The sequence below is a fragment of the Callospermophilus lateralis genome, chromosome 7, assembly GCF_048772815.1.
Source record: "Callospermophilus lateralis isolate mCalLat2 chromosome 7, mCalLat2.hap1, whole genome shotgun sequence".
Lineage (NCBI taxonomy): Eukaryota > Metazoa > Chordata > Mammalia > Rodentia > Sciuridae > Callospermophilus > Callospermophilus lateralis.
In genome coordinates this window covers 97,059,729-97,082,623 of record NC_135311.1, presented here as the reverse complement: position 1 = coordinate 97,082,623, position 22,895 = coordinate 97,059,729, and the positions used below count along the sequence as shown (strand labels likewise).

The 22,895-nt window shown below is 36.9% G+C and overlaps 1 protein-coding gene across 1 annotated transcript in view; it reads right to left on the bottom strand.

Annotated features, from left to right (window-relative positions):
* The window catches only part of C7H1orf87 (chromosome 7 C1orf87 homolog), a 77,657-nt gene that overhangs the window by 14,325 nt on the left and 40,437 nt on the right, over positions 1–22,895 (bottom strand). The window contains exons 7-8 of the mRNA XM_076863477.2: positions 19,623–19,720; positions 3,519–3,583 (exon numbers count right to left, since the gene is read on the bottom strand). Coding sequence (XP_076719592.2) covers positions 3,519–3,583; positions 19,623–19,720 — 163 coding nt within the window. The remainder of the gene's footprint in view (positions 1–3,518; positions 3,584–19,622; positions 19,721–22,895) is intronic.

Genomic DNA, 22,895 nt, shown 5'->3' with positions numbered 1-22,895 from the left:
ACATGTTCCATCTTTATTTCTTATTGATACCTCAATTTGGATATTTTCTACTGAACTATATTTTAGTTAACTAACCTCTCTTCAGCTTTGTCCAATTTTTTCTTAATCTCACTGAGTTTTAAAAATATAGTTTTAATATTTTTCAGTTTATAGAGTCCATTCAATTCCTTTTGTAGGTTTTTAAATTCTTTGTTGAAAATTCTCCATTTTTCATTCATTTTCTTGAACATAATTAATTACAGTTATTTCAAAAATCTATTTTCTGCTTGCATTGTTACTCGTATTTTTAAATAGAAACTGAAAACTCCATATGAAACACACAGAGCTTTTGTGTGATGTTTCTTCTTGATTCCTACAAAGGATCAAGAGGACCTTTTCATCCTTCTGTTTGGTAGTTTAATTTGAATTCCAAATAAAAGGCTTCAAACAAATATTCTTATGTATTTTTATTTAATCATCTAGTTGTTCTTGCCAAGAGATCTGGTCAGCTGATAATTAGTCTAATCTTGTCATTAGTGCAAATCACTGATATTAAGTATTATGTGAAAATCATATATGCACATTAAAGAATAAGTGTGCAGGATTTTTATGATTACAAAGGAGATGAAGTTTATAATAAAATGCAGCATATATAAAATGAGTCATTTTGATCAAGTTATCATAGCATCTTTGAGTCAAAAGAAGAAAATGTACAATTTTATATACTCCTAATGAGTCAGTTTCTTTTTTGTATGATCCTCTTCCCTTTTAAAACATTTGCTTGTGGGCAAGAAAACATACAAATAAAATGGCTCACTCCGTACTTCAGAACACTTAACAATCTTAGTCCTAGTGATATAGAAATGGGAAGAGACCAAGATATTAACTTAGTAGGCAATAAACTATCACACAAAGTGACAACAGCAACATCACCTCAACAACCTTGTTGCTCTGGAGAGTCTTACATGGACTAAAAGATTAGTGAAGCTGGCATGTGCCTGTAATGGCTCAGGAGGCTGAGCAACAGGATTGTAAGTTCGAAGCCAGCCTCAGCAACTTAAGCAAGGCCCTAAGCCCCGTCTCTAAATAAAAACACGAAAAAGGCTGGGGATATGGCTCAGTGGTTAAGTGCTCCTGGGTTCAATTCCCAGTACCAGAAAAAAAAAAAAGATTCATTGCCTATGTTGTTTATCAGACTCAACAGTCCCTCTGTCAGATCAACAGAACAGGTTTTCTTTCTTCCCTGCCCTTTTCCTTACTTTCCCCCCTTTTCTCTCTCTCCTTCCCTTCCTTCCTTTTTTCTTAATTTCTCTTTCTCAGTTTTAGACATGAGAAAAAAATAAGTTGGAGTGAAGTAAAATAAGTGATCCACACAAGGTGATTTAGTTGCAAAAGTGATACTTCAACCTGTATTTTACGTATTGTCCAGCTATGCTATGTGCTATAAGCTAAATTGTGTTACCCAACATTTATGTATTGAAGTCCTAATGCCCAGTACTTTGCAATGTGACTGTGTTTGGAGACAGTGTCTTTAAAGAGTTGAATAAATTTAAATGAGACTGTTAAGGTAGGTCCCAATCTAATCTGACTGGGTATTCTTATGAGAAGAGGAAATCTGGATGCTGAGAGATACCAGGGATGCACACACACACAGAGGAAAGGCCATGTGTGGATACAGCAAGAATCTGTCCAGAATTGGGGCATGGTTTTAAACATTCTGAGCACTAGCTATGTGTGAAACCTCAGAGGTTAGGTTAACAGCCACAGGCATCCCTTCAGTAACCTCTGTATCCCTTCAGTAGACTATATATATTGACTATATAGGTTTTTTTCTTTCTTTGAATTGTTTTTAATAAATAATCGAGTGGTTTGTAGAACAACAGGTATACTAACCCTGAGATTAAACACAAGGAAACAAAGTGTTTTATAAGAGATTCGAGCACAGCCACCTTCTTAGAGATCTGAACTCCAAGTGAAACTTTTAGAACCAGCTGTGTGTCACCTCTGAAATCCTTTCTCCAGGTTACTTGGCATTTTCTTAGATCCTGTGTAGGGGAATTAGCTCCTAGATTTTGATGTAGAGTACATTTCTCTTTGTTCTTTCAGCCTGAAGGGTGAAGCTGCTTTCTATAGTTACTAAGGTCTGGATTACCTCATTGTGGTGGATTGAATTTGTCCCCAAAGATATATCCATGTCCTCTCCACCAGTACCTGTGGATCTGCTTTTAGTTGAAAATAGCCTTTGTGAATGTAAACCAGTTGAAATCACTCTAGATTGTGGGCGTGAAATTCAATGACTGGTGTCTTTATAAGAGAAAAGAGAGGGATATTTGGATACAGAGACCTAGAGGTGAAATGAACAAAGCTATGTAAAGACATGGACCAAGATTGGAGTTATACAGTAACAAGCCAAGAGAGGCCTGGGACCACTGGAAATTGAAAGGGGCAAGAAAAGATTCTTTCCTAGAATCTTTGGAGGGGGCATGGGTCTAATAACACCTTAGTGCTCTAGTCTTCAGAACTGTGTGAGAAGATATATCTGTTTTTTTCTGTAATTTGTTACAGCAGCTTGGAAAAATGAATACATTCATCATTCCCTTTTTTATTCTTTCAGCCTTGTGATATAACCAATCCCCTGTAATGAATCCCTCTGATTGAAATATCTAGTAAATTTTCTGCTTTTCTACTTGGATGCAGACTGATATATCCATTCCCCAACACACACACACACTCTCTCTCTCTCCCTCCCTCCCTCCCTCCCTCCCTTATATTTTGATTCAAATGGTAGTCTGTAAGTATTTGATGGTTGTAGTAAATAGAAAAACTACAACAGTGGATTGATATCAATGTAAATTTTTTTCACCTGTCATATTTAAAACTTGCAAATTGCTAAATATTTTGCCTAGTTCATCTTGATAAATTCACTTAGTAATATGTGTTGGAAATCTTTCTGTAGCTGTTTGGTCATGTAATTTTACAACTACTTAATTTTACCAATTGGTTGTATTGTGATCTAATTAAATGGTCCCTAAAGGATCATTTCACTTTTTCCATTGAAAAAAATTACCAAAAACCACTGTACTAGATACATACACACACACACACACACACACACACACACACACACACACGTACACACACACATACAAACATATATCTTAATTTTTTTTTTTTTTTTTTAGTGAGACAAGTAGAATAAATACCTGGCAGCAGGATTCCTAGATCAAAGGTACTATGCCAATTATATTTAATAATACCAACTTTAAGATGAGTGTGCTGCACTCATCTTAAAGGGCTACCACTAGAGTATGCCTTGTGATAAAACTTGAAGAATTATTCCTTTTATAACCGAACTGGCCTAAAAGACTATGCATTAAGGCAATTCCCACTCCTATTTTTCCTTCACTGATGAGCCATGTACATTTCTGGGAGGAATGAAACGAAGCCCAGAGAGTAAACCACTCATGCTAAGCAGCATTATTAACAATAGTGCTGGGAAATGGGCAGTCTCTCAGGAGCAGCAAAATTATGGAACTCACCTGGAGGCAAACCAGACAACAAATCAGAAGAAGCTCTGCTCAGCAACTCAACAAAATTCTGCCATCTGTGTAAGAAAAAGAAACATAATATTGCTGATCAATATCATTGCCCTGGAAGAATGTGCAGCAAAGCTCTAAATTTATAGTGGTTGGTAGAGTGATGTTGAAAGAACTTTTTGTACCTGTGTCATTCCTGGTTTAATGTAGGAAATAAACTAATTTATTTCTATTAGAAAATATAGGGAATTGAGTTCCCCACCATTCCAACCATTGCAAGGCTAGGATATCATAGATTGGTGCTAAGAATTGGGTCAGGACTCAGAAAATGTGGTCCAAAGATCGAGGAACCCCAGGACAATCTGGTTGATGTCTCAGTTGCTGCTAGTCATGAAGGTGATGACTGTCGTACCAGGTGTATTCTGGCCACTGGAAAAACTATGTTGATACTGCTATAAGAAAGTAAATACCTAAACTGGCTCTTCACCTCTATCCCTCCTCCCCCTCTTCTGCCTCTTAAATCTTATCTAATTGCATTTCATTAAATAAGTTAGATCAATTCTGAAATCTTTGTGTCAAGGGGATTCCAGAAATGTTCCCTTTTTTTTTTCTTTAATTTTTATTGTTGGTTGTTCAAAACATAGTTCTTAACATATCATATTTCACACTTTGATTCAAGTGGATTATGAACTCCCATTTTTACCCCGTATACAGATTGCAGCATCACATGGATTACACATCCACTGTTTTACATATTGCTATACTATTGTCTGTTGTATTCTGCTGCCTTTCCTATCCTCTACTATCCCCCATCCCCTCCACTTCCATCTTCTCTCTCTACCCCATCTACTGTAATTCATTTCTCCCCCTTGTCTTTTTGACCCCCTTTCCCCTCACTTCCTCTTGTATGTAATTTTGTATAACCATGAGGGTCTCCTTCCATTTCCATGCAATTTCCCTTCTCTTTCCTTTTCCCTCCCACCTCTCACCCCTGTTTAATGTTAATCTTCTTCTCATGCTCTTCCTCCCTACTCTGTTCTTTAGTTACTCTCCTTATATCAAAGAAAACACTTGGCATTTGTTTTTTAGGGATTGGCTAGCTTCACTTAGCATAATCTTTTCTAATGCCATCCATTTCCCTGCAAATTCTATGATTTTGTCATTTTTTAATGCAGAGTAATACTCCATTGTGTATAAATGCCACACAGAAATGTTCCTTTTGGCCTTCAGGATTATGGAAGAACTGCAACACAGAAGAGGATGGAGAAAGGTGTTAGGGGAGAGATAAAGGGGATAGATAAATATTATCTAATAGGTGATATTTAGTAAATTGCCCAAGATGAAATTGCACTGGGCAATATGCCTGAAAGTGTCAATCAAGTAGTTATTAAAAGCTTAAAAGTACTCCAGCAAAGCTTTGGTAGAAGAGACCACTAATATGTGTTTGCTGTTATGGTTTAGATATGAGATGCCCCCCAAAAGCTCATGTGTGAGACAATGCAAGAAGGCTTTGAAGTGAAATGATTGGGTTATAAAAATCTTAATCCTATTAGTGAATTAATTCTCTGATAGGAATTAACTTGATGGTAATTGTAGGCAGGTAGGATGTGGCTGGAAGAGGTTGGTCCCTGGGGGCTTGCCTTTGGGGTATATATTTTGTCGTTGTTAAGTGGAACTCTCTCTCACTCTGCTCTCTGGCACCATGATCCCAGCTCTGCCACAAACTTCTTCCATGATGCTCTACTTCATCCCAGGTCCTGAGTAATGAAGTTAACAATCATGGACTGACACCTCTGAAATAGTCAGTCCCCAAAACCTTTTGGTTCTTGTTCTTTCAGAATTTTTGGCTACAATAGCGAAAAAGCTGACTAAAACATTTGCCTAATACCACCCTCTATTTAAATATAAATATGCTCTTCTCTGGAGTAATAAGCACCCACTTTCCTGCACATATTATGGTTAGGACTATATTTAAAGTCTCATATCCTGCTTCAGTCAGTGTTCAGACAGACCTTTTCTAATTGATCTCAATCTGTCTATCACTTACACTATAACCTCCCTTCTTCCCTCTCTTTTTTCCCCCCTCTGTCTCAACCTCTGTCTTAAATTTTTGGTTTTGGTCCTTCTTGAAGGTTTATTTTTTCTTCTGTTTTCTGAATTACTTAACATTCTTTAAAAATAGTTTTTTTTTTTTTTTTTTTTTTGCTAATGTTAGCAAAAGACAGGTTTTCTTGCTAGGTACCAAAATGCAAATAATACTAATTTTGATCTTTGTCTTGCCTATCATAAGAAGTTCAGCAAAAATAAAGAGAGAGTTTTGAAATACTTGTCCTGGGTTTTCTCACAGAGTTCTAATGTCATGTGATTTTATTCTATTTATATAAAAATGATTTCTTAAATATGTACCTAATTCATTTTGCTTTCCATCATAATACTTTTTCTATACACAATATCATGAGTCAGAAACATTCTTTGGTCAATGTATGTGCTCTGATAAGAGTTTTAGAAATGTGTCCTTCAGAGCTTCATGTCAGGTGTGGTGTGCAGTGTGGAAAGTCAGATAAGCTGGTGACTCTACCAGCTGCTACAGGTCTAGGAAGGTAAAAGAAAATTGGAAAAGAAGTAGCACTCTCTAACACTGATAATCATGTAGAGACATGACATTAGCACAGTTCTGGAAATAAATTGCAAAGAAGCATTTCCTGTTATCTGTTCTCCTTATAATGGCTTTCTAGACCCTTTTAGGAAGACTAGGCCTATGCTAAGAGCCTCTTCCCATCCTTTGATAACAAAGCTCAACAACCCAATGCCTAGGTCCATTAATACTCGCACACGTTCTATTATTCTCAGGGTTGTCAGGAGCTATCAGGTAGTGATCTTCTAGATGTTATATGAGGTAAGGTCCTTGGATAAAATGGCACCACAAACTCTCTTGCTCCTTCTTAATCATATGCTAAGAGTGGGGTAAGAAGATTTGGGGAAATTTTCAAAGTATTGAAGTTGAGCATCATCTTATTTAAATGACATATAAAGACTTATGTGATTAATAACATTCTAAAGAGCCTTCCAGTAAAATATTCCCTTTCTCTCCATTTTTTTCCATTACTCCAAGACCTTCAAAGAGACTCATGATTTAAATGGGTTTATGGGTTCCACTGTCAGGAGGAGTGACAGAGCCAAGTCCCCACTGATAGTGTCAAGTCAGAGAGGTTGGAACTGGAGAATAAGGCCTATGAGCCTAGTTCTAGATTCAGGTAAACATGAGTTCAAACTCTAAGTGAGTTTGTCAAGTTAACAACAGCGTTTAGCGAGTGATCCAAGTACTTTCTGTTCATTATTTCATTCAATGCAGATAGCCATCCTATGAGATAAGTAAATGACTTGACCAAGAACACATGGATCTCAGGGGCATCCAGGATTACACCCTGGCTGTCTGACTCCAAATCCACATGGATTTATGCAATTTTGCTTCAGTTACATGTTTTTACTCTTTGAAATTCCATGGGTATGGCTTTAGTGTTTTCTAAAATTTATTATTGCAGAAGTCTATCTGAGGATGGCCAGATTTTTGTCCATTGATAATTATATTTTTCCCAATATTTACTGTAGTTCAGTTTTATTCTGTTTTGGGCCAGGATCTTTGGCTTATTTTCTTTGTCTTAGTAATACAAAAGTTTTATTGGGATAGACATAGGTACATTTTTTCCCCCCATAACTTCACTGAGATCATGGTGAGAACGTCAACCTGTATACTTTTTTTTTTTTCCCCCAGCAGTTTTCAAGATTTTTCAGTTGTGGTCATGGTTTGATTGGGTCCCCCAAGGATTTGTATGCTGGAAGCTGGGTCCTCAGTGTGGAGGTGCTAAAGCAGTAGAACTCTGAGGGGTGGAGCTTAGTGGAAGGGGATTAGGTAACTGGGGGCATCTCCTTTGGAGGGGATGTATAGCTCTGGGAATCTGGTTAATTTCCTTGAGAGTGGGTTGTTCTAAGACTGTCCTCCTCACTCCTTGACCTTTGTTCTCACCATGTGACCTCTTGCTTTCACAAATATTTCCACAATGATGACATCTGCTATGATACAGCCAAGAGCCCCCCCCCCCCCCCCCACACACACACACCAGAGGCCCAACAGACGGGGCTGTCTGATCTTGAACTTTCACCTTCTAATACTGCTGGCTCAATAAGCCATTTTTCTTTATTTTGTGATAGCAACAGAAAATGAACTAATGTAATTGAGAGTTTCATTTTTACTTTTTCCTCCAATTTTTTTAAATTCCCTTTTCCATAATACCAAGTCCTCTTAGATTGCATCTCTACTATTATAATTTTATATCTACTATTCTCTCTCATTTCCTTCTCTGTTCTTTTTCTTCACTACCTTTTGCAGAAGTCCCTTAAGTTTGACATTACGTATTTTCCTCTAGTGTTAATTTCACTTCTTATTGATTCCTGGTTACCTTTTAATTTGCCTAGAGAAGCTTTAGCTTCCTTGATACCATCTGTATTTCCCCCAAATTCTTTCTAATTTCTTCTGTTCATTTTTTGTGCTTTTTAAATTTGATTTTTATAGATCTTAAAAATCTCATTATACTTATTACTTTCTAATTCAATTCCGTAGAGGCAACGGTTTCTTATATACTGCATAGAATCACGGTGCTTTCCTAAATTATTTTTCTAATTTCTAGAGTAGATCATTTTCTAAGCTTGGTTGAGATTTGGAGCCTGCCGGATGATGATTTTTCCCTTTCACATTCTGCGGTATTTTCTTAAATGTTGGTGTTTTTTCTTTACTGGGCTTCGTATGAGGATCTCCTCACATTCACTGTGACCCACAGTTAAGCTGCCTTGCTTTCCTGTGACTGTGTTCCCTGCAAACCTGAACCTCCCGTCAAGGATAGAAGGCAACCCCATTCCATACTGATTTCTCTTAGTCACTCGCCTCATGCACCTTGGTAGAATGGAGGTGGGATCTTTTCACCACGTTCGCTGGGTACCAGACACTTAAGATTGGTGCAGTGTGTCATATTTTATATACCTGTTAGTGTAAACAACTACCAGCGGTCTCCCTTTCTCCATTCTAACCCCCATGACTTAATTTTCAGGAATTATACTTCACCAGGTGCAAACACCATACGTCACACCTGGGTTTCCTTTCTCTCCTTGCTCATCTTAACTTTTTGCTCTGTCATTATTGGGGAGACATACAGGATACATCTGTATCTCTGAATAGGTACAGAAAAGTGATGTGTGGGTAAATACACAGGTGTGTTTCTTTGGGCAGGGAAGGGAGGGGAAAGAGAAGCAGGGAACAGAAGAACTCAGACTGCTACTATAAACAGCGCCTTTTCAATTTTCTAGTTGGCTAAGACTTGTGGTCTCCAAACCAAAGGGAAGGCCATGGTGAAGGGAGAAAGTATCTTCCACACTTCTTATAGGCAAGCAGGGTGAAGTGTGGGGCAGGCAACTCATTGATTTTCCCACATTGCAGAAACTCATAGCAGAGGTTCCTGCTAGATTCTGACACTAGCGTTCCTGTTAGTGAGTTTTTCTGCTTATGTGTTTTGGGCTTTTTTCTTTCTTTGTAGGAATTTTTGTCAGGTGCTGTTAAGCAGATGCCTTTTGATAAAAAAGTCTTGTATGAATAAAGAAAACAAACCTAAATATACTAAGCACACAAGATGTGGGCTATTTTATTGAAAGGCCCTTGGAAATCTTGGTGAAGCTAGTTTCAGGTGGCATGTTCTTCTAACAGCTTCATAGAGGCTTATGTCAAAAGGTATGCCAGCAACCACCTCCCAAGTCCATTCATTATCTTTCTCCACCTCCTGAAATGTATACTCCAGCCATGAGGAAAAGTTTGTGGTAATCCAAACTTGCCAAGCTTTGCTTGTGTTTCTGTCTTTGCACCTACTGCTCTTGCTCTCTGAAATACTTCTCCTGTCTCTCACTCTGTTAGCTCCCATGAATCCCATTAAGCTCAGCTGAGTACATAGCATAGAACAATGCTGAGAAGTCAACTCTATCCAAACTTCCAGAATCAGAAATTATGTCCCAGGATTTAAAAAATTTAGGCATTATAGCCGTGCCTTTCAGACTTCTGAAATTCCCAACTCTAGAAATTTCTGAGGGGTTACAGAATATGCTAGATGGAGAAAACAGCTAGAAAGGAGGCTGCCTAGGAATCTATTATCCTGTAGGACCATGTTAGTTTGCGAGGACTGTGTTACGGTCCTAGTCTATGGAATACTCACCTCCAAGGTATTAGGAGGTGGGAGTCTTTGAAAAGTGTTTAGGTTATGGGTCAGAGCCCTCTTGAATGGGATCAGTGTCCATACAAAAGAAGCTCAAGAGAGACCCACTCATTCTCCCTGCCATGTAAGGTCACAGTGGAAAGAAAGCCATCTAGAAGGAAGCAGACCTTCCCAGGCACCGAATCTGCCCACATCCTTGAATTCTCATCTCCAGAACTGTGGAATAAAAGGCTTTTTTTTTTTTTTTAATAAGCTACCTAGTTTATAGTGTTTTGTTATGGAAGCCCAAACGGACTAAGGCTGCCACAATGAAACACCACAGACCATGTGGCTTCAACAGAAATTTCTCACAGTTTTGGAGGTCAAAAGTCCAAATCAGGGTATGGGTAGAGGGCAAGAGTTACCCGATTCCTCAGATCCAGAATTGTGTTCAGCACCAAGCCCAAGCGTGAAGCCAGCTCTGGGACTCAGGCAATTTTCCCCAAACACCTCTGTCTTAGCCACAGTCTTGTAAAAGTTTCTGAGTATTGTAGGGCAAGCAGGAATGTTGCTATAGTGCAGTGACTAAACCCCCAAACTCTGAAACCAGAGGGCCTGCATTTAGCTTAGCTTTATTGATGAATTCAGGTATGGATTACATATAAGTTTTAATCTCTCTGTGTTTCTTCATTTGAAAAATATTAGTGCTCACCTCATGGGGCAGATGCAAGGATTAAAAGAGTTAATATTTATAAGGCACTTAGAATATTTCTTGAAATACATTTAGCACTAAGTAAGTGTGGGCTATAACTAATAATAATAACAATTATTATTATTATTATTATTATTATTATTATTATTATTATAATGTAGAATGGAAAAGCTAGGTCTAATTTCTAAAGCCCAACCAATGTGCAGGCCATACCACATCTCTAATAGCTCTTGGCTAACCCTTTCCTATTCCCTTTACAAAGTAATTGCTGAATCAGACACCTCATGTTTCCTTTATCTCCTGAAATCCTCTGGTAGTTCCTGGGATTAGCAAAACGGGTCCTTTTCAACCTAATTGCACTCTCAATAATGGGCCAGATGTGTATGATAAGTCCTACTTGTGGCTGTGTCAATGGCTCCATCTATTCACGAAGCTTCCATAGAGGCTTCATTATTCCCCCCCACCCCCAACACAATTTGGCTCCTGTGCATGTGTTTTAAACTGGTCTGAAGCATTTAATTTTGCCAATACAATTTTAGAGTATTAGTTTGCCTCCTGTTCTCTCTCTGCTGTCCTTAATTACCACTTATTACAAGTCACACAGAAACATTAAATGCGAATTCTGACTTACACGTTCCTGGCCAAGAGCAGGGATAATAATTTTTACCAACACAACCTGAACTCATTTTACATAAGGGTGATTCAGAGTCGAGATTTGAAATCGTAATCAAGTCTTTCTCAAAATCGCCTTACCCTGGCAGTCATTCACTAATGTCGCTGCTAATTGGTAGGCAAATGGCAAAAAAACAAAATCTCAATGTTAAAAACAACAACAACAACAACTACTTTGTTACGGGGCTCACAAAATTGCTCTGCTTGTCAGCTCTTGCAACATGACAGTTTAAGAAGGGAACGCAACTCATTTTATTTGGTTAGATGGGGCTAATCCCACATCACCATAATCCCTCCTGATGTTTTATTGATTCTAAAGGACATTTAATCAGGAAGCAGCTCAGCACTAGAATCCTGCTAATTAGCAAGCAGCCACATTCCAAATGGGTTCCCAATTGAACAGCAGATTAATGGACAATATGTACTAAAATAATGATTCGTGCATTCAGCTCCTAAAATGTGTGTCTAAATTGCATCTTTAATCTCTTAAGGATATAGATTTGCATACAAAGCCCTTAACGAAATGGATTTAATTCAACAGAAGAAGCTTTAGCCAATGACTGTTTAAGGATGAAACAGGTTTATCTCTTATAAATGCAATTCTTCATTGGTTCTCATGGTTTTGATGTCCTTGAATATTCAAAGGTCAAAGACAGGTAAATAAAAAAAAATTAGCGTGTTTCTCTGATTTTCCCAAAAGCAGTGGAAATTGAGAATTTTGATATAATAAAAAGCAGCTTCCCCTCACTTGCCCCCCACTCTCTCTTGATCTCATATTCCTAATTTGTGGAATATTGGTTTGGACCCCAGCTTTTAATCAACTAATATCTATTGAGTCTCCACTATATACCAGGGACAATGTGAACTTTGAAACATGCTCTTTCTGCCTTTAGATTGGAGCCGTTTCAGGACTCTCAATTTCAGCTCTCTGCTTTTCCACTTAGCTTTGAGCTCACTTTCCTGATCTTTTTGTTTAACCATGTCTCTTACCTTTACCCAATCACCCGTAAGATTTTAGAGAAGAGAAATTCCCATGTTCAAATCTGTTCCACTGGAAATACACTTACTGCGTTCGAGCTCCTGGCCTCATTATTAATTTAACATTTAATCATTGATTGATGCTCCCTGCTATAGTTTGGATATGAGGTGTCCTCCTAAAGCTCATATGTGAGACAATGCAAGAATGTTCAGAGGTGAAATGATTAGATTCCAAGAGCTGTAGTTTCATCAGTGATTTAATAGGCTTGAATGGATTAACTGGGTGGCAACTGTGGACTGGAGATGTGACTGGTGAGTAGAGCTCTCTCTGCTTCTGGGCTATTATGAACTGAGTAGGTTTCCTCCACTGTGCCCTTCCACCAAGATATTCTGCCTCATCTTGGACCTAGAGCAATGGAGTTGTCTGACCATGGACTGATTATTTGACACCAAGAACCAAAATAAACTTCCTTCTCTAAGTTGTTCTTGTCAGGTGTTTTGGTTAGAGTGACACAAAGCTGACCAAAACACCCCACATAACCTTCACTCCACTTTATTTTTCTGCATTGCTCTTGTCGCCATGTGATGTACCATATATTCTAACTCACTTACTATTTCTCTTCTTCACCCCACCGGAATATATAAATTTCAAGAGGGAAAGGCTTTGTTTTAGTCATACCTGTATTCCCAGGGTCTAGAGTAGTGGTTGGTTGCCAGGTTTCTTTTCTTGCGATTAAAAGGCTCAGGGGTCACTCCGGTTGAACTGGGCTAACTGGGCTGCACCAAATAACCACACAAGAGACACAAATACCTTTTTCTTTGGGGTCGTGTGACAGCTCCTCTGACCTTAAGGGTCCGAAGGAAGAGAGAGCAAGAGCACCACTGACTGACCCTTTTACTGAGGAGAAGCTATTCAAATGAGGCAAGGAGTCAGGTTTCAGGGGGCTGAGTCTATCTTCATGATGTCCACTGTCAGCAGGTTGACTGACACCTGGTTGGCCACACCCAAGGGCACAGAAAGAGAAGGGGACACACACAAGGCACTTCCATGGAAGATTCTGTCCTAAACAGGGCAAGGGGTTATATTACAAAAGAACAGGTGAGCATAGCTTCACCCATGGGGCTGTAGCAAGACACACCCATGCACGAGACAGCGACCCTCGCACCCAAGAAGGATGGGGAAAGCTCTGCCACATTTCTGTGACTTAGTGCCTCAGCACCCAGCCAGGGAGTGTGACTCAGTCAAGTGCAAGGTTGGTATCCCACAGTTGGTATGTAGCAGGCAATCAATAAATGTTAAATGAATGGATAAGTGATTTCATCACATTCTTATAACTACCAGGAGTCAGTACTGGGATATATGTTGGGAATACAGTGTGAGCAAATAAGTCACGTTGCCCATCATTAGGGAGGGCACTATTGTAAATAGCAAACTAACATCAGACAAATAAATACATAATTACAAATATCAGTGTTAGGAAATAAAAGGGCTGGGTTCTATGAGAGTACTCAGCAGAAGGAACCGGATGTTGATGAGATGGTTAGGGAAGGTGTCCTTCAATTTGACTGTGAGCTAGGGACTGGGAAGAATGCACATACTGCCATCCCTGAGAGTATTTCAACATACTATTCTTCACCTAATTCAGTTCAAGTACATAAATATTTATTATAATAATATTTATTGTAGCAGGCACTGCTCTAGACAGTGCCTGCGTGAGTGAATAAAACAAAGACCCTGAATATCCTGGCATGATATATTCTGCTGTTTGTTAGGGTGAGACATATGACAATAAATAAAATAAATCAGCAAATGGCCCAATTTATGAGCAGTTGAAGAAGACAAGAGAAGAAAACAAAAGTAGAGCAGGTTAAAAGGAACAAGAAGTGTGGGAGGTGATAAATTTGAATAGGGGAGTTAGTGTTGGCCTTGTCTCACTGATAAGGAGTTATGTGAACAAAAAGTTGAAGAAAGGGAAGAGGTTGGCAGGAGGACATCTGAGCCGTAAAGAGCATTATAGGTGGAGGAGACATTCAGAGGATAGGTGCCAAGGTGGATCTTTGCCTAGTCCATCTGAGAAAGATAAGGTTTACAGTGTAACTGGAACAGAATGGGCAAAGTAGCTTTTAGATGGAGCCAGAGAGATGATGGGGGAGCAGATCATATAGAACTCTATAAGAACTTTTCTTCCCTGAGTGATAGGTGCCTTTGAAGTCTTTGGGGGCAGAGCAATGATGTATACTATTTTAGTTTTTTTTAATTGGTTCTTTTTAGTTATACATGATAGTAGAATCCATTTTGATATAATTATACAAATATGAAATATGTCTTATTCTAATTAGGAAACCATTCTTGTGGATGTACATCATGGTTGGATTCACTGTGGTGTATTCATACATGTACACAGGAAAATTATGTCGGATTCATTCCACTGTCTTTGCTTGTTGTATCCCCCTTTCCTTCCCTTCATTCCCTTTTTCTCATCTACTGAACTTCTATTCTACCCCCACCCCTTACTGTAGGGTACCTTCCATGTATCAGTAAAAACATTTGACCTTTGTATTTTTTAGGGGGTTGGCTTATTTCACTTAGCATGATACTCTCCAGATCCATCCACTTACTGGCCAATGTCACAAAGTCATTCTTCTTAATAATTGAGTAATATTTGATTGTGTATATATGCCATATTTTCTTTATCCATTCATCTCTTGAAGAGCACTGAGGTTGGCTCCATAGCTTAGCTCTTGTGAATTGTGCTACTATAACTATTGATGTGGCTGCATTACTGTAGCATGCTGATTTTAAATCCTTTGGATATATACTGAGGAGTAGAATAATTGGGTCAAATGGTGATTCCATTATTAATTTTTGAGGAATCTCCATACTGCTTTCCAGAATGGTTGCACCAATTTGTAGTCCCACCAATGTATGAGTACCCTTTTCCCCACATTCTCACCAACATTTACTGTTGCTTGTATTCTTAATAACTTCCATTCTGGAGAGAGAAGAAATCTCGTAGTTTTAGTTTCATTTCTCTAATTGCTAGAAATGTTGAACATTTTTTCATATATTTGTTGACCATTCATATTTCTTCTTTTGAGAAGGGTCTGTTTAGTTCCTTTGCCCATTTACTGATTTGGGTTGTTGTTGTTGTTGTTATTATTATTATTATTATTATTATTATGGTGTAAGTTTTTATATATCCTGGAAATTAATGCCCCATCTGAGATGCAGGTGGCAAAAATTCTCACCCATTCTGTGGGTTCTCTTTTCATACTCTTATTTACTTTGTTGTGAAGAAGATTTTTATTTTGATGTTATCCTATTATTTATTTTTTATTTTAGTTCTCGCACTTTAGGACTTTTTTTTTTTTTAAGGAAGTCAGTTCCTCAGCCTATAAGTTGGAGTGTTAAGCTTATATTTTCCTCTAGTATGTGCAGGGTTTCTGCTATAGTTCCTAGGATTTTGATCCACTTGAGTTGAGTTTTTTGCAAGGTAAGAGATGGGGGTTAAATTTCATTCTACTACATAGGTATTTCCAGCTTTCTCAGCACCATTTGTTGAAGAGGCAACCTTTTCTCCAAAATATGTTCTTGGCACCTTTGTCTAGTATGAGGTAACTGTATTTATATGGGTTTGTGTCTGTGTCTTCTATTCTGTTCCATTGGTCTTCTTTCCTGTTTCAGTGCCAATACTCTGCTGTTTTTGTTACTATAGGTGTGTAGTATAATTTAAGGTCTGGTACTGTGATGCTGCCTGTTTTGCTTTTCTCATTAAGGATTGGTTTGGCTATATGGGCCTCTTATTTTTCCAAATGAATTTCATGACTGCTTTTGTTATTTCTATAAAGAATATTGGGATTTTGATGGGAATTGCATTGAATCTGTTTAGCACTTTTGGTGGTATGACCATTTTGACAATATTAATTCTGCCTATCCAATAATATGGGAGGTCTTTCCATCTTCTAAGGTCTTCCTCAATTTCTTTCATTAGTGTTCTGTAGTTTTTATTGTAGAGGTCCTTTACCTCTTTTGTTAGGTTGATTTTCAAGTTCCCCCATCCCCAGGTTATTGGAAATGGGATGTTTTTTTTTCTAATTTCTCTTTCAGCTAATTCATCATTGGAGAATAGGAATGCAATTGATTTCTGGGAATCTACTTTGTCTGACATGAATATAACTGTTCCAACTTTTTTTAGAGTTGGTGTGCTATATCTTTTTCTATCCTTTTACTTTTAGCTTGTCTATATGTTTAAATCAAAAATTGTTATTATAGAAAGCATTTAACTAGTTCTTCCTTTACAAATGGAATCTGAAAATCTCTGCTTTTTAATTAGTACATTTGGATCATTTATACTAAAAGTAACTATTGATGTAATTAGGTTTTAATCCTATCTTATTGATATTTATTTTATATTTGTCTTATCTATGTTGTTTGTTATCTTTTTGTCTCCGTGTGTATTGACTGTGGTTAGGCTTCCATTTTAAAATATTCTTTTAGCATCTTTAATTAATTAAAGCATTCTTTTAGCATCTTTTAAAAAATTATAGTACTCCAGTTACAGTATAAGAGCATCATCACAGTATTTTATTTATTTTTTACTTTCCCCTCTTGTCCTTATATGATGTTATCATATATTAGACTTTTATTTATGTTACAAAACTTCATACAACATTGTTCTTATTTTTGTTTTAAACGTCGAATTATCTTTTAAATAGTTTTTAAAAATTAAACAAAAATGTACTATTTTATTCATCCACATGTTTACTATTCCCATTCTCTTTATTCCTTCATGTAGATATAGAATAATTATTTTTGTTCCATTTGAAGAACTTATTAAAATATTTCTTGTGGTGTTGATCTGCAGGTTATTAATTTACTCCTTTCTTGGGTATGTGACAATGTCTTTATGTCATATTTGTTTTATGCAATGCAACTTTTCTGAATACAGAATTCTAGTTGATAGCTTTCTTTCAATAATGTGTAGATGTCATTCCACCATCTTATTTCTTACATTGTTCCTAAAGAGAAATCTGTTATATTCTTAGCTCTGTTATTTGGTGTTGTTTTGGTCTCAGTGTGCTTTTTAGACTTTGTCTTTACATTGCTTTAAGAAATTTGTCTATAATGATTCTTTGGATGGTTTATTTCAAGATTTCTTTTTTTCAAGATTCATTGGACTTCTTGGGCCCATGTCTTTGTAGTTTTCTCCAAATTTAGAAAAAATTTCAGCTATTAATTGTTCAACATTCTTTTCTGTTCCCCTCTCTTTCCCTTTCTGAGATTTGAATTTTTGTACATTAAATCTGTTGATGGTGTCACAAAGCTGCAGTAATCCTTTGTTAATTTTTCCTTCATTATTCTTCATAATTAATTCTATTATGAATAGTGTTTATTTCTATGTCTTCAAGTTATTTTTATTCCCTGTTTAATTTGCTATTATTTCTATCAAGAAAAATTTTAAGCATTACATTTTTAAAATAATCTATTTTATTACAGTTTTAAATTTACTAAAAAAATTTAAAAATAAGACAGAAAATTATCACTCACCTTTCACCCAGTTTCCCTTTTCATCAGCATCTTACCCTATTATGGTACAATTAAGGGCCAATATTGTTAATTTCAATTAAATAAAACTCATACTTTATTTTCATATTAGATTTTATATACTTGTCCTTTCTTCTCTAGTTTCCATCCTAGCTACTGTATCAGATTTAATCTTACTGTCTTCTTATGTTCTTCTCGATAGGGACAATTTCTCAGATTTTCATGGTCCTTACAATTTTGAGGAGCACTGGTCAGCTATCCCTCTATTGTGATTGGTTTAATGTTTTTCTTATTATTATTCTGTTATTTGTTTTGAGGAAGAAGACATGTATTTTTTCTACCTAGAAGCTTCATTTGTGTCTTTTTCTTTCATCCCTATTTCTCATTATGTTCATGCCTTTTTAATAAAAGAAGATATTTCTTGTATAGTACATATATGAAGTATATGGGGCATGGGGGTAGGAGGTATAGTAGAATGAATCAGAAATTATTACCCTATGTACATGAACAGTGTGATTCTACATTATGTATAACCAGAAGAATTAGAATTTATACTCCATTTAGTTATGATGAATCAAAGTGCATTCTACTATTATATATAACTAATTAGAACCAAAAAATCCTTGACCATTAATTATATTATCTGTTTTATTTATGTACATGCTTTTATTGATTTACTTTTCTCTTAATATTAGGTCATATTTTTCTTGCTTCTTTTCATAATTTTTGTATGTATGCTAGAAATTGTAAAGTTTACATAGTTGATTAAAATTATTTTATTTCTTTAGAAATTTGAGAGCTTTTTTCTTGGATATATTTAAGTAATTTGAAGAAAGTCTGATCATTTTTTTGTTTCTTTAGGGCTTTTAAGATTTGTGGAGTAATTGGCCCCTCTTCAATACAATCAATACCCTTCTCAGGACTCTACTCAATGCGGCATGTGTTAAGAGGTTTTCTTCATTGACTGTTGGAAAAATGAACTATTTCTAACACTGCAAGTGATCTAAAAATTTTTCTACATCTTTATCTTGTGTTTCTGTTCTTGGCTTAGGTAGTTTCCTCAAATATATACATTACTCAATACTCTCATGAAGTCCCAATGGCAATTCTTGGAAATTTCCAGAGAAATATCTCTGGGGATTCATTTCCTCCTCCCTTCTTCTCTGTAGTGTGCATTCCATCCTCTATCTTCAGTCTTTCTGATCAGTCTTTCTGATCTCCAAACTCTATTCCTTCAACTCAAGGAAACATCTGAGTTCTATTTGGCTTCTCCTTTCCTGTGCAATAAGTTGAGCTGCTCTCATTGGTTTTCCTTCTTTCAGGAATCACCATTCTATAATTCTTGATGTCCAATGTCTGAAAACATTGCACCATATATTTTGTCCTTTTTTGTGACGATTATAACTCTTGATGATTCATAATGGCCAGAAGGAGAAATTTCCTGCTTTGTTTTTCTATGACCAAGAAAACCCTTTGATCTTAATAAAAGCAAACATTCTTTAACCTGATTGTCAAGTGACTGAAATTGATTCGGTCACATATAAAACTTGTAATCTTAAGACAGATCTCAGTGTTTGGCATCCTAGTAGGAAAATGAGAGCATAAAAAGTTGTCTTAGCTTCCTAAAATACCATAGACTGTGTGACAATAGTCTTTAAAAACACACATTTGTCTTTCACAGTTTGGGACTGACTGAAAAATGCAAGATCAAAATTTGAACAGATTTAGTTCTTGGTGAGGACCCTCTTCTTGGTTTTTAGGTGGCCCCTACCTTCTTGATGTATATGTCCTCTTATGACAAAAGAGGAAGTGTCTCCTCTTCTTGAAAAGATACCAATTCTATCTTAATGATCTCATCTAAATTCTATTACCTTTCAGAGGGCTCACCTCCTAGTATCATCCCATTGGAAGTCAAGAATTTATAATTAGGAATGGTACAAATGTTTAGTCTATAACAAAAATCAACTTACTTTATTTCATCTTGGTAACCCAAGTTTTGGTGGTTAAGCAATGTTTCCAGCAGGCTCAAGGTCAGGTATAATCCATGCTTCCCACATATAGCCCTGACCTAGAAATAAGAAAAGATTTAAAGTTTTACTAGGATGAAACTAATGATTGAATTTCCTTTCCATAATTAGAGCCTACATGATTTTGATGGTGAATTAATACCCAGGAGTGCATTCTATTGGATATCATTGAGGACAAGAATATCTAGTTGAATGCTTATAATCAATACATTTTTATTTAATTGACACAGAATTTATAATTTAGAAGTTGTATTAGCTTTGTATAGACACCAGATGCTCAATAAGTATTTTTTGGTTGAATACAGTGTCATAGTAGTTCCCAAGGATGTAATATGTTCTAGGTTCAGCTAAGAAACCAATTCAGATATCCGGTTGGTGGGTGAATGATGCTTAAATTATGCCATATTTTCATGGATGTGATAGCATATGTTGTGTGTTTATAATAATCATTTAAAAATAGACTTTGGAATCCAAGAGATCTTATTTTGTACACCAGATCAGCTGCCTGTGCCATGGGAAGTTACTTAATCTTTCTGTGTCCAATTACTTCATCTACTAAGTAGGATACTCTTAATTTCCATGGATTCTGTGAAGGTTACATGAGAATGTGAATAGTTAGAATGGCACTTGGTTTTTAGTAGGCATTTGAATTTTATTTGAAATAAAGAAAAGAAGGAAGGGAGTGGAGTGGAAGGACAGGGAAATAGGTGAATGAGGAGGGGAGAAGAGAAATACAGAAATGGGAGAGGAAAGAGACATGGAGAGAAGGGAGAAAGAGATGTGGGGTGGGGTGCGGGGAGAAAGAGGGAGAAAGGAAGAGAAAGAGGAAGGAAAGTAGTAAGAAAAAATTTCCTAATTCAATGTTTGTACTAAATAGTAGCTAGTAACCAAACTAAATCATCCAAACTAAACTATTGGTAGCTACTGTTATTATTTTGAAAGGAAGTTCAGTACAATGAGTATAGTAAGTGTATCTTCTATTTTTTTTTTGCTTTGAAACCCTGAGCCCTTGTTGACTCTAAAGAGCTTGTCATTCTTAAGGCTGGACAATTTCTAGAGAGAAAAGAACTCAGCTAAAAGTAAGATTTTCAAATGCAAACCAAAGGGCTCTCACAGGACCACTATTTCTCCCCCTAATTACCTGAGGTCTAGGTACCAGGGAACTAGGGATAGCCTCTAGTGTCCCAGAGTCCCCTGAAGTTCTCCAAACTAGCCAATCCTAAACCTGCTTGCCCTGGTTTGCTCATTATTCTTGAGAAAAACACAACAAAAGCTCTTGTCCACATTTCCCCTCTTACCCCCACTGCCTGCTGCCTGCCCTGTTGCTTCTCTGTGTGGTGCAGCAGGCCTCCTCCTTGTAGAAACTTCAAGAAATAAACCATCTTTTCAGTGACAACTGTCTCCTGATCTGCTGGTCTCACCATAACAAAATAATAATAAAACCTACATTTTAAAACAGTGGGGAGTAGCTCAATGGTAGAGCATTTGCCTAACATGCAGGAGGCCCTGGGTTCAATCCCCAGAATTAGAAAACAAATGAACAGCCAGTCACCAAAAGTCCATCTTCACTTGTTGCTATAAAAGGAAAGACACCAAATCTGCATTTGAAGCTTGTGTCTATTACTTTTTAGGTACAGAGGAATAAAGTCGGGGAAGCTGAAAAGAGAAAAAAAAAGATTGTTTTGAAACAGGAAAAAAATGAACAGAGTTTACCTAAAGAATAAGGAGTTGGGGAGAATTCTAGGCAGAGGAAAAGCAAGTGTAAATAATGGGTAAAAACAAACTTGGTGCTATCGGGGAAGGTATGAGTTTGACGTTACCCAATCTAGTGTGGTTTTGCACCCTTTTCCTGTGTAGGCAGTAATTTTTTTGTTACTTGCTGTGCTTTCTTACGTGACAGTGGTTTAATCAGTGCTTGACCTGTGTTTCATTCATTTTCTTATCACCATTGCCTAGCACAATTTTAAAAAATAAAGGATCAACAATTTAATACATGGATGAATGAGTGGGCGGATGAATGAGTTGAAGTCACTGGAGAGTGGAGTGTGTGTGGGTGGAGGTTGGCACAAAACAAAAAGAGGTAGAAGTTGGTTGCATTATGCCATTTGACTCCATAAATAAGAACTAAATAATCCACATGATTAGCACATATTGATGTATTTTTAAACATCGACATTAAAAGGTTATTCTAAAAACAGATCATTCACTTCTGGTTTTGCTCTTGGCTAAAATGAACAGTAGATTAGAAATGGTACATCAACGTTCCTAGAAACAGATCGATTGACAGCTACTAAGAACTGACTGCTGACAGTTGAAGAGGAGAAACAGAAACATGTGCCAGAAAAGCCTTGTCATTTAGTGTTATTCACGACGATTATTAAAATATTTTAAAGCATTAATATTCATAATGATGACCCTTAGGAAGAAAATGTTCTTCTGCTTACTAGAAAATGTTTTCAGTTAGAAGTAAATAAAATAGCTGCTACTTAAAAAAAAGATATGAGATGACTAAACATTTCCTCAAAATACTGCTTGAAAGAATGGTACATACTGTCATGACTCCCTCCTTTCCTATGAGTAGTTCCATTTCCCTTTACCCTACTGCTATACTTAATTCTGTTTACCAAGTTAATAGAAACTTCTATGAGTTTACATTTTACAATTTTTTAATTTTTTTTGGTACTGCGGATTGAACCTGAGGTGCTTTACCCCTGAGCTATATCTACAGTCCTTTTAATTTTTTATTTTAAGACAGGGTCTCACTAAGTTGCTGGGCTGGCATTGAACTTGCTATCCTCCTGCCTCAGCCTCCCCAATAGCTGGGATTACAGGCAAGTGCCATGGTCCTGGCTACAAATTCTTTATAGTTCTAGTTATAAAGATATCTTTGAGGTGTGGGTGTGGGTCTGAGATGATCATGTCATACTCCCCTAAACTCTCTTCCCTTTTGGCTTTATTGATCACTCCCCTATCTCCTTTTGTTATTTTTAGTCTCTCTTATTGACTTCTTTTTGGCTACCTACTCTTTAACAACGCATATAATTCTTGACCCCCTTCCTTTCCCACATTCCATTATGTCCTTGAGTAATCTTAACTATGCCCATGGCTTTCACTCCTTATGGAAGTGTCTTAAAACATTATTTATCTTCAGCCTCTACTGATCTACCTGGGCCAGGTTGAACTCATCAGTCCATCCTATACCCCTGCAGATTACTC